Genomic DNA, 15,277 nt, shown 5'->3' with positions numbered 1-15,277 from the left:
ATTGATTGATTGATTGATTGAAACTGGAGCAAGGAGGAATCACACGCAAACAAGGGGAAAACATGCAAATTTAACAAAGAAAGGCCTTGCTGCAGCCGGAAATCAAACCCAGGACCTTCTTGCTGTGAGGCAACAGTGCTAACCACTGAGCCACCATGCCACCTTTGGCAACTAACGTTAACAATTATGGGATTTATAGGTCTGTGACAGCAGGTCTGGGCTTAATTAAACCCCGGGCTGTAACAAATTAGCATCTTAACTAACTAACTACGCTCAGCATTGAGGGTTAGGGAAACTACCTGGTAAGTGGACACAGGTGAATGCATGTACGGGGAGAGGGAGGTCGCCCCAATCATCCGGTTGGGGGCAATGCTGTAGGGGGAGGAGTAGAACCTACAGAAAGAGACACACATTTATTAGTCACCACAACGACATGATAGCACTCCCTCTGGGTTAACAAAGGATTTGTGTCAGACTAGTAGTACTGACCCGTTCTGTAAGGCCGTGGTGGGGTCATAGGTCAGAGTCATTCCCCCCTGGAGAAAAAACAAAAACCAAGGAGTGTGTCATTAGGCGGCTGATCAATATATCACAAGCAATGTTGCACAATACAGCGTTTTTCACAGAAGTCATGAGGACATGAATCAAACTCACAGTCTCCCCATCTCTTGTCCAGGGCCGGCCATTCTGCAGATATTTCCCTTGGTTCTGACGCTTCTTCTGGCCTCCATCAGCAAATTTACACAACAAGGGCTCTGGCGGCACTGGATCAGTCAGAAAATATCAGGTTATTGTTAAGTATAGTACATTATGCTACACAAGATATCATCTCAAAGACTTGAAATGGAAAAAAGTAACCTCACCTGGAACTCCAGGTGGAGTTTTGATATATTTCCCATTGAAATGTTGGATGATGGCTTCACATTTCTCTGTTGACTCCATCCTATAGGAAAAGGTAAGTGTTCAACAGTAGCAGGTTACGAGGTATCATGCTGTGTTGAAAATGTTCTACCTGTACTTGCCACCAGAGGGCCCACTCACCATGAATAATACTGAAATGGATCTATCACTGTGAGTACTGACTACTCTAATTTTTGAATTTGTCATTGTGCAACTGGATATTTTCTTCAAAGCACTTGCAGCTACACCATCACTAATCAACCAGCTGTCCTAATAAATGTGACTAAATAACCATGGCTTATACCTGGCAAAGCCCACTCCTCGGCTGGTCCCGTTGGCGTCACGGAGGATGCGAGTGGAAATTGCCTGGCTGAAGGGCTTCAGCATGTTCTCCAGCTCCTGCTCATCCATGGACAAAGGCAGGTTGGAGATGTATAAGTTGGTGGGGTCCTGCTCCTGTTGCTGGACATAGAGAGAAACCAAGAAAAGATTAAATAATGAGGATGTAAAGCAGACAGAGCTCTCCATTGGAGGAGCCCTCCAAAAAAATCCCAAAAAAAAGAGCCACACAAAAGCTGCAACCAATAGTGTGAGGGAATTTATATAAGCTTTTAACAGGAAGCCTGTGAGATGTCTGATATTTGGATGGGTGGCAGGTGCAGGACATCAGACAGTTTAAAAAAACAGTCTGAGAGAAAGGGTAGAGGGTTTGAAGTTGAAGGTGGATTTCATTTTGGCCTTGTATAAGAAAGTGAGCTGCATGGATGAAGAGAAAACAGATATTCAGAGATGGTAGAGATAGTGTTCTGGCAGGACTTCAGCTGAACTTCTCTCTCATTTTGACTCTATTTCTGTCTCTTCTACTTTTATTCATCCAACTCACTTCTTTTTGTCTTTACACTCCTCTTTCATACTTCATCTACCCTTGTGTTATTACCACAAGGGTAGAAGACAGGCCCTTTGTGTGAGACTGGCCTCTTAGGAGGATGAAAGCCCAGGGTCTAGGCAATGTGATATCAAAGCATAATTACATTTCAAATGGCTCTCCATCCATGGATGATCTGAAATGATTACGTACACTTGCTCGGTGGGGAATCACAGCTGAGACACTTTGGACAGAGACCTCTGGAAATGATCTGGAGAGCATCTAAAGCATTATGCTATCATCTCCCCACAAGGCAAACATTATCCTCTTTGCCCTTGTTTCCTAGGTCATGGTGATAATATGTTGCTTGCATTCAAGCAGTTATATTCATGTGGTAATCCCGACCTTGAATGCAGGCACAAAGGCCAGCTCTGTTGGCTTGCATAAATCAGACAAATTATGCAGCTTTTCCAAATCTGAATTTGAAATTATTAGAAAACAACCTGAAAGAAACTCTCAGTGCCACAGTTTTATTTTATGCTTTTGAAGTATTGTGTAGGCTTTTTTTCTCTTCTTTTCCTCCTACTCAAACAAACTTAATTTGACCAACAGCATCTTGTAAGATAACCAATCTGTATCACCCTCTAACCATTATGCATATTCATTATCTCAGAGTGCAGATGTGATTAAAAACCTGTAAATGCGATGTGAATTAATTTCCATCCTATGAATAATGCATGTGCAATTGCAGCGACCTGCGCTGAAGGTGATTTCTCCTTCACCTCCCTCCTCCTCTTCCTCCTTCACAGCAGTGCAAACTGGCGTCGAAGCTCGAATCCATATGAGCGAGCAGAGGAGACCTGCTGTGGGTTTCAACCGCGAATGAGTCAGACTGAGTCAGAGAGAAATCTGACGCAAACATAAGCCTTGTTGTAAACCCGGAGTGAAGGGGTGAGTGGAATCAAGTTATTTTGTGAGCAACGAGCCGTATGAATGTCAGTGATCCAGCTTAACGAAAGATCAGCTTTCCCAGGGTGTTGGTGGTGTGCATGTGTGTGCTTGTGAGTGTGTGTCATAATCCGGTTGAGGAAAGGCTGGTGAAGTGCATGTGTGATTGTCAAGTGTTGTGTGTGTGTGTTGACAGGGCGGGTGGCTGGGCACAGGGCCCTGCTGACTGGGGAGCTGCTCAGACACTGAGTCAGATGCCACCAGGGAGAACAGACAGGTCCTTTGTACAGGGAGCTCAGAGAGCAGGCCCTGGGACACACTCCCTCAACACCGTCACCACTATGGAGGACAACACACACACACACACCATGTACACCATGTACACGTTTACACACGTACCTGTGTGCATCCGTGCTCTCATGTTTGTGCACACACATATTCTACAGTGCATTAACACCCATAAATACACTGATTTAAGCATACACCCATATGCAGTGTACTACTCAGCCAACACACATGCATGCACACACAAACTGAGGCTATAATTGGCTTATATTCCTGAACCATGGCTCGAATAACAACAAAAAAACACACAGAGAGAAAGGAGCTTGAGAGAGCTTTAAAATGAAATTCATAGAAAGTATGCCAAGGAGGCCAAGGAACAACCTTTCTGCTGCAAGGTTAATAATTCACCATTTAATTTGTGATTAATAATTCATCCTTGAACTATTTGCTGAGTCACTGTTAAAAAGTTTTTTTTTTCAGATGCTGAAAATGTAACTCTGACCAACACTGTGAATTAAGCTGACAGCAAGTTGTAAAAAGCCTGATATTGATATATTCAGGAGGTTCATACCTTGGCCATCTGAGCTTGCACTCCACCCGCCTTCAACGCCGTCACTGCCTTCTGAGCTGAGGCTGGACTGTCAAAGTCAACAAAGCCATAGCCTGCAGGGACCGATACAAACAGCAAGACATACAAGTTATGACAATAAGATACGCATGCCACAGAACTCTATGGACACAGGCATGTTGTTGGAACTCATGAAGCCTGTATAGTAGTAGTGTTTGCATCCGAAGAGACAGCTAGCTGGATGTCCATTGAGGACAGAGTTATACAACACTGCCAACATTATGGTAAACAATACACACTTATTATTGTTATGTAGGTGTAGTGTGAAGCTTAACACACAGTAAACACCGAACCAAACCGAAAACCGAAAGCAAACAGCTTTATTGAAAAGAAAGTATGTGTTGTAACCTCATAATTGCAATTTGTAAGTTTCTACACATTCAAAGTTTTTTTGATGATATGCAGTGAAAATATCATCAACTAATAAGCTAAGGTTTTAGTGAATACATCATCTACTGAGGATATTAATGAGATAGAATTATATAGATCCACAGCTGTAAGTGCATCTCCAAACATAGAAAATTATTTATTTTCCCTGTTTACTATGCGCCATACAGGCATTAAAATAAATTTATAGTCATGTAAAAATATTATGGATTTCACATTTTCAATTTCAGATTCACTTTATTGACCATGGTTGCAAGGTATATTAACACTATATATCATAATAGAGCTGCAAAGAATAATTGATAAATCCATTAGTCAATTGTAGGGCGATACAGTCAACTAACGATACGATTTTCAGTTGTTTTTTTTAACAAAATGAGATTGAAGACAAATTATGACTGAAAAAGATTCTTTTCTCAGACAAAAATCTATTTTTCTTCTTATTCTTTCTTTATCAAATAATAGAATCCTCTTCTATTTCTGAGGTAAGTCTTTGTGCCTTGATACTTGATAATTGATTCATCTCACCGATTTGAATCTTCACATATTTGTCTGTCTCATGATATATCTTTACATTCCTAGTAAATCAACAGACAGTTAATTCTGGTGTTGTTAACACTGAAGTTACAAATTTTAGCTGCTGTTAAATTTTACCATAAAGATCACACACTGACTTTGAGCTTGCTTTGCCACCTCTGTATGAACCGATGTTTCAACCTCAGTTCAACAGTTACTGTCAACCAGCTGATAACCTTTAAACCTTACCTTTGCACTTGTTGGTAGTCTTGTCCAGGATGGCCTTGGTGGATACGATTTTCCCATACCTAAAAAACAGTGACGATTACAATCAAGGATCATTCTCGCACTGTGTACTGACAACAATGACTTGTTTACATTCAATATTAGTATTGCAACATTGATGAGGCAATGTGGTTTCTCTCTAAACCTTCACTCTAAGAGATTGGGCTTTATGAGGGCTGAATTATAATTCACCTGACAGATTCAGTGAAATGACACTGAATACAATTACACCATCTGATAACAAATGATGTGCATCGGGAAATCTTTAGAGAGGGGGTGGAACATAAATTAAATGAAATAAGAGTAATATCCCATGGGTTTCTGCATGCTAGAATGAACTATAGATTTCCCATATCTGTTCATTACAGCTCACACACAGATGTCAATAGGGATCATAACTCAAGGGGAATCCAACATGACGTAGCAATGTGGTAAAAGTAAATATTTCTTCTGCATTTTCAGATTGCTTCAGAGTGTTTTATCAATGTAAAAATGCTGCATTATCCATCCTGCTAGCCAGCTATAGATACTGCAGATGCATAGGATAGTGCCTCACTCGAGCAAATGCTTCTGTGCGGCACAGTGTCTATCGGTTCCCATCTCTCCAGGCATGTGCATGCAGTGTAATCTGATATGCCTCTCCTTGGCAGTCCTGACCAATGCTGGCTCCCAGCCATACTCTCATTCTACTAACCAGCTTCTCTCTGGGAAGTGCTCGACCCTCCACTGGGTCTTAGTGCCCCTTATCATGCAATCCAGCTTTCATCTAGTGACACTGCACCACTGCTACATTACATATGGGCAAGAAGAGTCACTTTCAAAATATGTTATACATTAAAATGATCAAGCAATTGCCTGCTAAAAGTGTAATCTGACAATACTGGAAATACATTGTTTCTTTTAAATTAATTTAGGGTCACTTCCCATTCATAAAAAAAAGAAATCTGTAAATCTTAATTCCTTTATCAAGGTGACTTCAGGTCACCTGTGAACATGTTAATGCTTTTAATGGAATATCCAACTGTTCTAAATTATTGATTTTGATACTACAACAGTAGATCACATTTACTACACGTTGGGAATATACATGTTAAAGTATTAAATACATGGTATGTTTAGATTTTACATGAATTATGTTTATCCATTCTCAATACAGAGTAGTGCAGATCCTAAAATATGTTTATAATTGTTTAAAAGTTCAGACTTTGTAGTATGTTATAACCATTTATCCTATCCAAATTATCTGCAATTGAATCCACCCACTGTTGGTGGAACTGAAGGACTGTTGTATTATGCATTTGGATTCCTATAACATTACTATTTCATGGTGCATTTCTGATTTCTAAGCCATAAGATGCCACCAACTGGACTGGATGCATATGCCAACACTGTCTTCCTTCATTTTCATATGAATCATTGCTGTGGGTACACAGCAACCCCACCAGTCTACGACATCACATTATGACTAACATTTAAGCTCTGAGCTGTGCTTGCTGCACTCTCCTGCTTACACAGTTGAGATACCCGTCCACTTAATTGCGCTCAGGAACTCGGACTACGTGATGCAGAGCAAAAAGAGGGGCTAAAGACTCAGCCATGTGTGAGAGAGCACAGTATAGCCCAGCCCAATGTCCATCCATGGTCAACCACCAGAGACAGACCGGAGCTAAACCAGAGAGGCAGTGAGGCACCCAGAGAGACAACTGCAGGGGCCGGAGATGGAGAACCAACCCCCACATCCCATCCCTCACTCCCAACACAGTACATCTCGGAGCGTGCATACAGTAACTCTCAGTGAAGGGGGAGGGGTTGTGTCCAGATACTATGCACACATTTACTGTTCAAACTTGAGTTAAGCAAGTCAGATTCCCTCTATGACTTTTTGTTATACAGTTTTACATCCTAATCTACAGCATTTCCCCTATTAACCATTATTGGATACAGTATCTTCTCTCAGTCCAGTTTAACTGAAAATTACATTGGCCTTAATGTGATCTGCTAAAAGGCAAATTTCATGCAGTGATTTTATCTGTTCTGTAAAAGCAGAAATATGAGAACTACCCCCACAGAACACCACCTGATACACAAACCCTTAACTCCATTCACTCCTCCCCCTCTGATTCTCTACATACACCCCTTTCACCCCCCTCCCCCTTTCATGCCATTGCCCTTGTTTGTCTTTCCCTTTCCCCTGGGCTCGTCGTTTCCTGTAGGGTTGGGCAGCCTCATGTGAGCCATATCTTCCAGACAGCTGTAAAATAGCAGGCCTCTCCCTCCCTCTCTCCCTTATTCAATCTCTCAAGCCCCCTTTCCCTCCTTTTTTCTCGCTCCTCTCCTCTGCTCTTCTGGTCCTCATCACCAGGCTCCAGAATTCAATTTAGTGAACCCAGATCATTCATCTCAGCCCCACTTGTTTTGATGTCTTCCACTGAAGGCCTAACAAACATATCAGATGGATTGGATGATGCTGTTGTCTGACTACATGCTGCCCACAACAGAATTTTCAAAGACTCACTCATACTGATGAGCAACATAGCGTGGTATTCATAGTGCAGTCTCATTGTCATCATACTGCTTGATGATAATCTACTAGACTAAAACACAGAGGAGCAATAACTCATCAAAGTTCTCAAAATTAAAGAAGGAGCTCGAGGAGACATACAGAAAAAATTAGCGTGAGAGAGGGAGACTAAACATTCTGTTCCTAGTCGCTGGAAAGTCTGTGCTTATCTGTGCCAAACTGAAACGTCTTAGTTTGCCGCCCAAATGATTGTTGGTTTTTCCACAAGGCCACTAAATGATGGGCCTTGAAAACGTCTGGAGGAAAATGTGGCCCCTCTTTACTCTTGATCCAAAAATACCTGCTAAGGTGTGCTTTTGCGTTCATGTGCATTTAAAGTGTAAGGACGTCGTTCAAGTATGTAGTCATGCAATCCTTGATGCATTCAGCCAGCCATCCAGCCAGCCAGCCAGCCAGCCAGCCAGCCAGCCATTGCCCATCTATCCACGCACACAGCACTTCGTTCTATCTTAATCTACTCAGACACTGCAATCTGTTTCATGGACGCAGCGGGCAGCTAGGGAGAGATTTATTGGGTGTACATGTAGAGGTTAGAGCAACTGTTTATGGATGACTTACGGCTGACAGAGTTTGACCAGATCCTGGTCTGTGGTCCCTGGGTGGAGGCCACGGATGTACAGGTTGGTTTTGCTCAGCTGCTCTCCCCCACTACTGCTGCTGCCATTGCTGATGGAGGTGGTGGTAGAGTTGCTATTGTTGTTGTTGTTGGGGCTTGGAGGAGCCATCTGATGGTTGGAGGGGGACACATACGTCTGCTGCAAAACAAATAGAGGGCATACTTCATTGGTACATGAAATTCATGTATACACTGATGCAGTGGCTGGTTAACCTAATGACATCCAAATGGGGCCACAGAGTCAGGATGTCAATAGCAATTTAGCTGCTTCATTTAACTTAAGAATCAGGTGAGGTTATATTAAATAAAATGGAAAATATGTAAGATGCATGTGAAGAAGAATATACCAAAATGTTTGATATATGCAGTACAAATAAATGATAAAATACAAATATTAATATGATGTAATTTATATATCCAAAGAGAAATGTGAGAAAGAACAATATGTGGGCTTGCAGCATTTACCATAAACAGAATATGCACATATTCTCATTAAAAGGTCATATATACATACAAATGTACATGTGGGCATGGTGTGTACTTTAGTGTACTAAAGGCTCTGAATGTGCCCTGGCTTAGTAAGGCTCAAAATCATAAAAATCACCAACTACAAGGTACTATAGAAACTTCAAACATTTACTAATACAATGAATCAGACTCCACTACAAGCAGCCAGCAGCAATACAGTCCACCCTGCTTGGGTAGAAGATAAATGGATGGTGACCCTACAAATCAATGTTCACTATCAGTCTGAGCAAAAATGAGGGAAGGCTGGAAATATTTATATAAACAGTCTTTATTATGTCTATTCTGTAGCAATATTGACCTTACTAAAATGTTGCCTGTATATATTTAAGTGTTGCCCATCTTGTGATGGCAAGTGAGCCCATTTACAAATATAAAAAACAAAGCATTAAATATTAAATCTAGCTGGAATTAAAGTGGCTGACCTCCACACTACTGTAAGGGAGGCTTTTATGTTATTGGTTGAAGCTGGAAGGGTTTTCATTGGGAGTATTTGAAATAGCTCCAATCAAAACTGTTCACAGAGAGGACTGTGGCTGATCCACAATGTTTCTGGAAATAAACTTTTATTTTTTAAAATTTAATTTGCCAGTGCTTTGAGCAGCAAATAAAATAAAATAAAAATGTAATTCAATTCACCAGTCACCACCATTGTCTTAGTTATAAATATATAATATAATAATATTAATCTTTTTTTTAGATTTGGGTAAACTGACCTATTAAGTGCTCTTAAACTAAGCACTAAGGTCACAATCAAAGTATGAAAGGAGCAGTATGCAGAGACCTAATGCATGCATGTTACTGATTGCACCATGAATGTACCACCATACAAGGCAGTGATAAGGAATCTTAAATGCATGTGCAAATCAAATTGGTATGGAAGGAAAATGTCAGCTGGTGTTGCTTCCTCTCAGCGCTGGTGGAGGAGGAACTGTTTGATTAGTTAGGGTCAGCAGGCCCGGCCCCAGGGAACAATGGGATGGCTTGTTGGACACCACAAGGTCAGCACTGGAGCACTAGCTTATTAACAGAGTGAGAGTTGTCAAAAGACTGCTGGAATCAAGCTAATTGTGACTTGTGTGTGTCTGTGTGTGTGTGTTTTTTTCTGTGTGTGTGGATTTGTTCTAACCAGGTATAGTACAAAGTTAACATCATATTTCATGACCTTAAGACAAAGTTTTTAAAAGTGAAAAATAAGATTTAAACGTTTGAAACTGAAGTATGAATGTTTGTTTCACACTCACAACGCCTGCAGTTTAATGTCTAATCTACTCTACTATTACTCTGTAATGTTACAAAACTAAAACTAAATTCTGAGGTTTTGATATTCAGATCTGGTCTGGATGATAAACTATGTGAAAGATCTCAAAATATATAAGAAAAAGAGGAAGGGAGAAAGCAAAATCAACCAATCGTGTGTTCCTAACCACCACAGCCAATCAACTAATAGAGCTCTTACTAAACGCGTTTTGATTGGTCACATGTCACGTCAGTCAACTCAGAAGTTCAACAACAACAACAACAGCAATTAACTACTACTAAAATCGGTAGCAGGAAAACGGAATAAAGCTGCATTAAATTAGATGTTGTAGATGCAGTAGTCTGATTACAGTTGCACATGCACAGTTATACACATTCCACTTTATTGCATATTTAATATATTGTATATATTTTCATTATAGTTTTGATGTTTTCTATTATATCTTTATTTTATTGTTCTTGTCTTGTGTTTTTACTCTTTTCTGCTATTTGTACTACATTTCCCCAGTAACAAACTTGAATTTCTCCCACAGGGGATCAATAAAGGAACATCTTATCTTAACATAAAGCTTAACCACTCTTGGATTAAACTGATGAAACAGACTGGAATTTATTAAATCGTTAATATGACTTCATCTTACAGTTGAAGGAAACTACTTCTCGACATGTAAAAAGTCATTTGATTTTGTTCCCTCTACATAGACCAGATCAGTATCAATCTGTCTACAGGCAGCATAACTGGGGAAATTTACATATTATTAAAGATGCAAGCCAAGCCTGTATGAGGATGTAGGTGTGAAACATGAATGCAGTATTCCCTAATACAAAGCCATTATTACCTGACAGCTAAACCCTGAATATGTGTACTCCAATATCTATTACTTATAACTTGTATAAATGTATAATATAGCAACATCCTTTCAAACAGATCGTATCCACACTATCAAGGTGCCTTGTGTTTCCCAAACTCTTTGCAAAGGAATCAACCTTCTGAACTTTATTCAAGCTGAGAAAAATCACAGTGACTCACAGACCCTATTCATCTTGGTCCTCTTCTCTAATCTCCCTCTCTTCTTTAGCATCAATAGTACACTGTTTGTTTTTCCACAATCTCAGCCTCTTCCTGTGCTTTCCCTTGCCTTCACTGTAGGCAGCCCGCACAGACTATCAGGAGGGATGCACCTGCAGAGGCCTGGGGAGATAGGATCTGACGGGAGACGGAGTCCAGGCCCAAGCCTAGCTAGTGAGGCCTGTCTAATTAGGATCTGAGCTTGTTAGCGGAAAGTGCTAATCCCTTTCATGTGCTCTCAAGTCAGAAGGTAGTGTCTCATTAAGACCGCTCTGCTAGGCTCCTTCTGAGAAAAGGATGGCAGTGAATCAGATGCACACCTACTCCCAATCTGCCCCAGCGCCCAGCTCCAGGTGTTTTGCCACCCATGTAAGGTAATGCCTAATGTGCTGGTGCACACACAGGCAAATGTGCATGAAGAAGAACACAAATGTTAGTTATAAAGGGATGGTCAGTGAAGTATGAGTTTTAAATGTGCAAGATTAGGAATCACAGTTCTCCTTTTTTCAGCTTGCAAGGTTGCATATCCTCTTACTTAGTCTGTGTCCAAAACCTGACCTGCTGGCATGTTACTTCCTCCTTGTTACTCTTTAGACCACAGCCGCTACATCGTTTCACTGTTCCTTACATGCATCACAGTGTCGCCCCTTAGCATTCTTTACATTCCTATGCAATACACACGTTTGTTTCTCTCTTTGAAATGGGCAGGGGGGTTGTGGGGGACATGTTTTGGGTTTGAGGTGAGAGTTCAAGCTGTCATTAAATTAAATTACATTCCTGGAGGCATCACAGTTCAGTGCGAACTGGCCTTCTTGACAAGACAAGATCTAACCCTGATAGATACAGCAAATCCTCTTGTGAACATACACAAATTTACAATTGACATACAAAAAAATATAGAAAAACAAAAGGCATTTATTTTTACAGTGTATATTAACATTAATCCTATCCTGCATGAACAATTGATGCTTAGATGGTTCCAGCGACTACTACCTCTACACTCTGTACAGGGAAGCTGGAAATATATATAGTCCTCACATCCCATCATCCTCATCATTGAGTATGCAATTATAGATGCAGAAAGATAAATCAGCTATTTGCCTCGTTATTATATATTATATAACTACAGTAAGAAGCCTACAGAATGGTGCAGAGAAAGGGAGTGTGCTCCAGGCAGCAGCTGAAGACTGATGAGGTGATTACAGTTGGAGGGAGAAGAGGTGATGCCTATAGGGAGCGCAGGTGACTCAAGGACTTTTTAATCCAAGAGAACAATGAGTGCTGAGTGAGGCAGGATGTATGGCTTTAACTCTATAGTGAAGCAAATGCCAAAGATATGAGTCTGATTGTGTGTCGCTTTATGCTACATCTCTGGCAACACAAACCTTTTGAGCAACTGATACTGAGGATGTTGGAACAATCTAACAAAATCCTCTTAAGGTCATCCCATTTAGTTCTTTCATCTAATTATCTTTATCCCAAAGTAAGCATATAGTTGACTACAAAGTCCTAGAAAAAATAATTACATTCAGTTTAAAAAGGGTCAAACATATTCATTATTTGAACTATTTTCTAAATAAAAAGTCTTTTTCTTATCATTATCAACATAATGGTATTTTCCATCACTATACACCATACAGTAGAATTTCAATAATAATAAAGTAAACTGCTGAAATCATTATTTCTAGCTCTACATTGCCTAAATAGTTTAATAATCATGCTCTGCAATAAGTATATTTTTAGGAACACGTGCCACATTGCATCTTGAATGAGAGAAAGAAATCTTAAATGTGGAGTCCTACCTGCTTGGCTAAAGAAACTTTAAAAGGTACCGTGGAAAATATCATAGTGTTACAGACACAATCTCTTTATATTATATTCCTACAGCTGCAGGCAAAAAAGAAAGCAAGAAAAACAGTGCAAGGTGGGAACAAGCAAATAAGAAAAGTGATGAAAATCCTTGGCGTCCTGTGGCTAAAAGGTGAGTCTTCTCCTTGCTCTCCTTCTCCTGACTCAATCCAGTTTCATTGGAGAAACAAAATCTTAAAAAAGTCTCTTTTCAACAGGTATCAAGCAACCTGAAGAGAGCGGAAAGTAGATGTTAAGGACAAGGGATTCATCCGTTCAGAGGAAGGTTCAGGCTCTCTTCTCCATGTGAACTGAACCACTGACAGACATGAAATTAAGGTATGTGAAACACACGGGAGAGAAAAAAAAAGAAAGGAGGAGTAAATCGAAAGCAGAGGAAAGGGGGGTAAATCTCTTAATCCTTTCTTCTCTCCGCCCTTTTTCCCGTAGTAAAAGACACAGACCAGGGGTTACCACTTGACGCTGGATTTACAAGTCTTCCCTCTGCGTGACTTTGGCGCTCTAACAATGCGAAATGTGCACAAGACAAAGTGTGCATGTCTTCTTTCAAGAAAAAGATTTGAGTTTGCAGAGCCCCTCTTGAAATGAGCACATTGTCTGAATCCAGGGATTCCCGGAATTCCAGGTCATTAATGTGAGCAATCTGAATTCCTGCCGGCCTTGAGGCAGGGAAGGGAATAACATGGAGAAGGAGGGGAGGCGTTTGATTTCAGCTTTGTTCAAACGTTATTCAAGAAATGGTGAGAAGTCAGGCATCAACATACCTCATATGTCACTGAAGTCACATTTTTGCTGCAATATTTTTAAGACACACAGTGGCATGAAATTTTATTTGTTTCATTTATTCAAGTATCAGCACTCAAAATGCTGCAAATCATAGACATGACCAACAGTTTACTTTAATAGGTCCTATAATTTAAAACATGAAAAATCTACATAGTCTGTACAGAAGAAAGAGATGGAAAATAGACAGCAATGTCACCCCATGAATTATTCATATGAGAAGACGAGCTAATCAATATTAGCCATTATGTATTGTTCCAGCTCTATTGCCATTGATCTACAACCGATCCTCACATACAGCCACAGATATTACATCTGCATTAGACTTATTACATGGGCTCCGTAACTTTCCTCTTTTTCATATTGCCATGCAAACCCTCTCAGTCACCAGGACTGAAGGGGTGGGGCATATCGCTACGCGTAAAAGAGGAAAGAAAAAATGAAACTTTACTAACTTGTGGTTAATTCAATGAAAACATTACCTAAGCCAATGCGTAGTTGATTCAACCCCCACGAATTCATATAAAAGTCGAATATAATTACCCTCTTTCATTTTTTTGTAGCTTGTTCGGAGCCTTACGGGCATCTACGGCACATTTGTAAGCGGTACTCTGTGTGCAGGCTGGGTATAGGAAGAGAACAGCGACCGTATGGGGGGGGGGGAAGAAAAAAAAACAATCTACAAGTCAAAATGTTAAACGGCCGCTCCAGTGTAGTTTTGTAACAGTGTACCCACACACGGTGAAGAAAAAAAAAAACCGACTGCAAATGTTGCAACAGCCACAAAGAGAGTTTAAACGTCGCCTGTGATCCACTTTTCAAGGACACTGCAGCTCAAACAGCCGAGCAGCTTTTTAACTGAAGAACAGGCAGAGCTCGAACAAACGCCGCATCGAGGAAATCACTCAGTGGGCTTAGAAAGAGAGCACAGAAGTCAGGTGTCCCGTGTTGCAGCTTAGCCCTCTTGCTGTTTTTGCCGGTGTAGCCGTTGTATGGGTTGATTCCTGTCCTTGGCGGCACAGAGAGCAGCATTTTTACGCGGCGCTGTGTCCGGAGGAGCGGAGAGCCGAGGCAGGCAGTCAGCTGACGTCAGCCAGGGACATTCAGCCAGGAACAGCGGTAGTGATTGGAGTGGCTCTTCCCAGCTCTCCACACACTGGATATGTGTTAGATCTGACTTTATCTCATGGGTTGCATGCCCCCCCCAACCAGCCCCCCTTCTCATTTTTTTTTTTATACTCAGGAGATAAATTATATATATTTTTTTTGCTGGAAATATTAATTCCACTGCCAAGTCATCAAAGTGAAACGTATATTCCAGTATGTGTACCAGAGTCATGCATTGAGATTATGATTTTATGATTTAATGCAGAAGCAAAGCGTGTTTCCCCGTGCATCCTACAATAAAGTCAGTCTTTGTCACAGCTGGTTTTAGAGACAGGCCAAATGAGCTTCAGGTCAAGAGGACATAATGCACTAGAAGTAAAAAGGGAATAGCCCACTAGTTCCATTTCCTGAGAAGGAAGTAGACATGACTCACTGTGACCTGGAATAACTATTTACAAACAGGTTTTAAAAAATAATTACTTTTTTTTTTTTTTACATATTTGAACTGAATCATTAGATAGCTAGAATATATGGGAAATGATTTTGATTGTAAATTGAACAGAACCATAGATGCCAAGGGTAAGGTATTATATTATATAATTTCTCCAGTGTAAAAAGATAAAATATCTTAATAAAGTCTAAATAAACAATTT

The 15,277-nt window shown here is 40.5% G+C and overlaps 1 protein-coding gene across 2 annotated transcripts in view; it reads right to left on the bottom strand.

Moving 5' to 3' along the window:
- LOC118324582 (RNA-binding motif, single-stranded-interacting protein 2-like) overlaps positions 1–14,650 on the bottom strand; it is a 19,406-nt gene extending 4,756 nt beyond the window's left edge. Inside the window, exons 1-9 of one of the 2 annotated variants that reach the window (XM_035657004.1) lie at positions 14,478–14,650; positions 7,954–8,150; positions 4,779–4,837; positions 3,570–3,661; positions 1,205–1,362; positions 864–943; positions 655–764; positions 490–536; positions 300–393 (exon numbers count right to left, since the gene is read on the bottom strand). In XM_035657004.1, coding sequence (XP_035512897.1) covers positions 300–393; positions 490–536; positions 655–764; positions 864–943; positions 1,205–1,362; positions 3,570–3,661; positions 4,779–4,837; positions 7,954–8,150; positions 14,478–14,549 — 909 coding nt within the window. In that variant the 5' untranslated portion in view covers positions 14,550–14,650. Of the gene's footprint in view, positions 1–299; positions 394–489; positions 537–654; positions 765–863; positions 944–1,204; positions 1,363–3,569; positions 3,662–4,778; positions 4,838–7,953; positions 8,151–12,667; positions 13,031–14,477 lie in introns of those variants that run through there. The other variant, XM_035657005.1, reaches the window with a different exon arrangement.
- Positions 14,651–15,277: the final 627 nt, after the last annotated feature.

Source organism: Morone saxatilis, unplaced genomic scaffold (genome assembly GCF_004916995.1).
Source record: "Morone saxatilis isolate NCDOM2014 unplaced genomic scaffold, NCSU_SB_2.0 Contig15, whole genome shotgun sequence".
NCBI classification, from domain to species: Eukaryota; Metazoa; Chordata; class Actinopteri; family Moronidae; genus Morone; species Morone saxatilis.
Note: the sequence above shows the minus strand (reverse complement) of the source record. Positions and strands in the feature narration are given on the sequence as shown.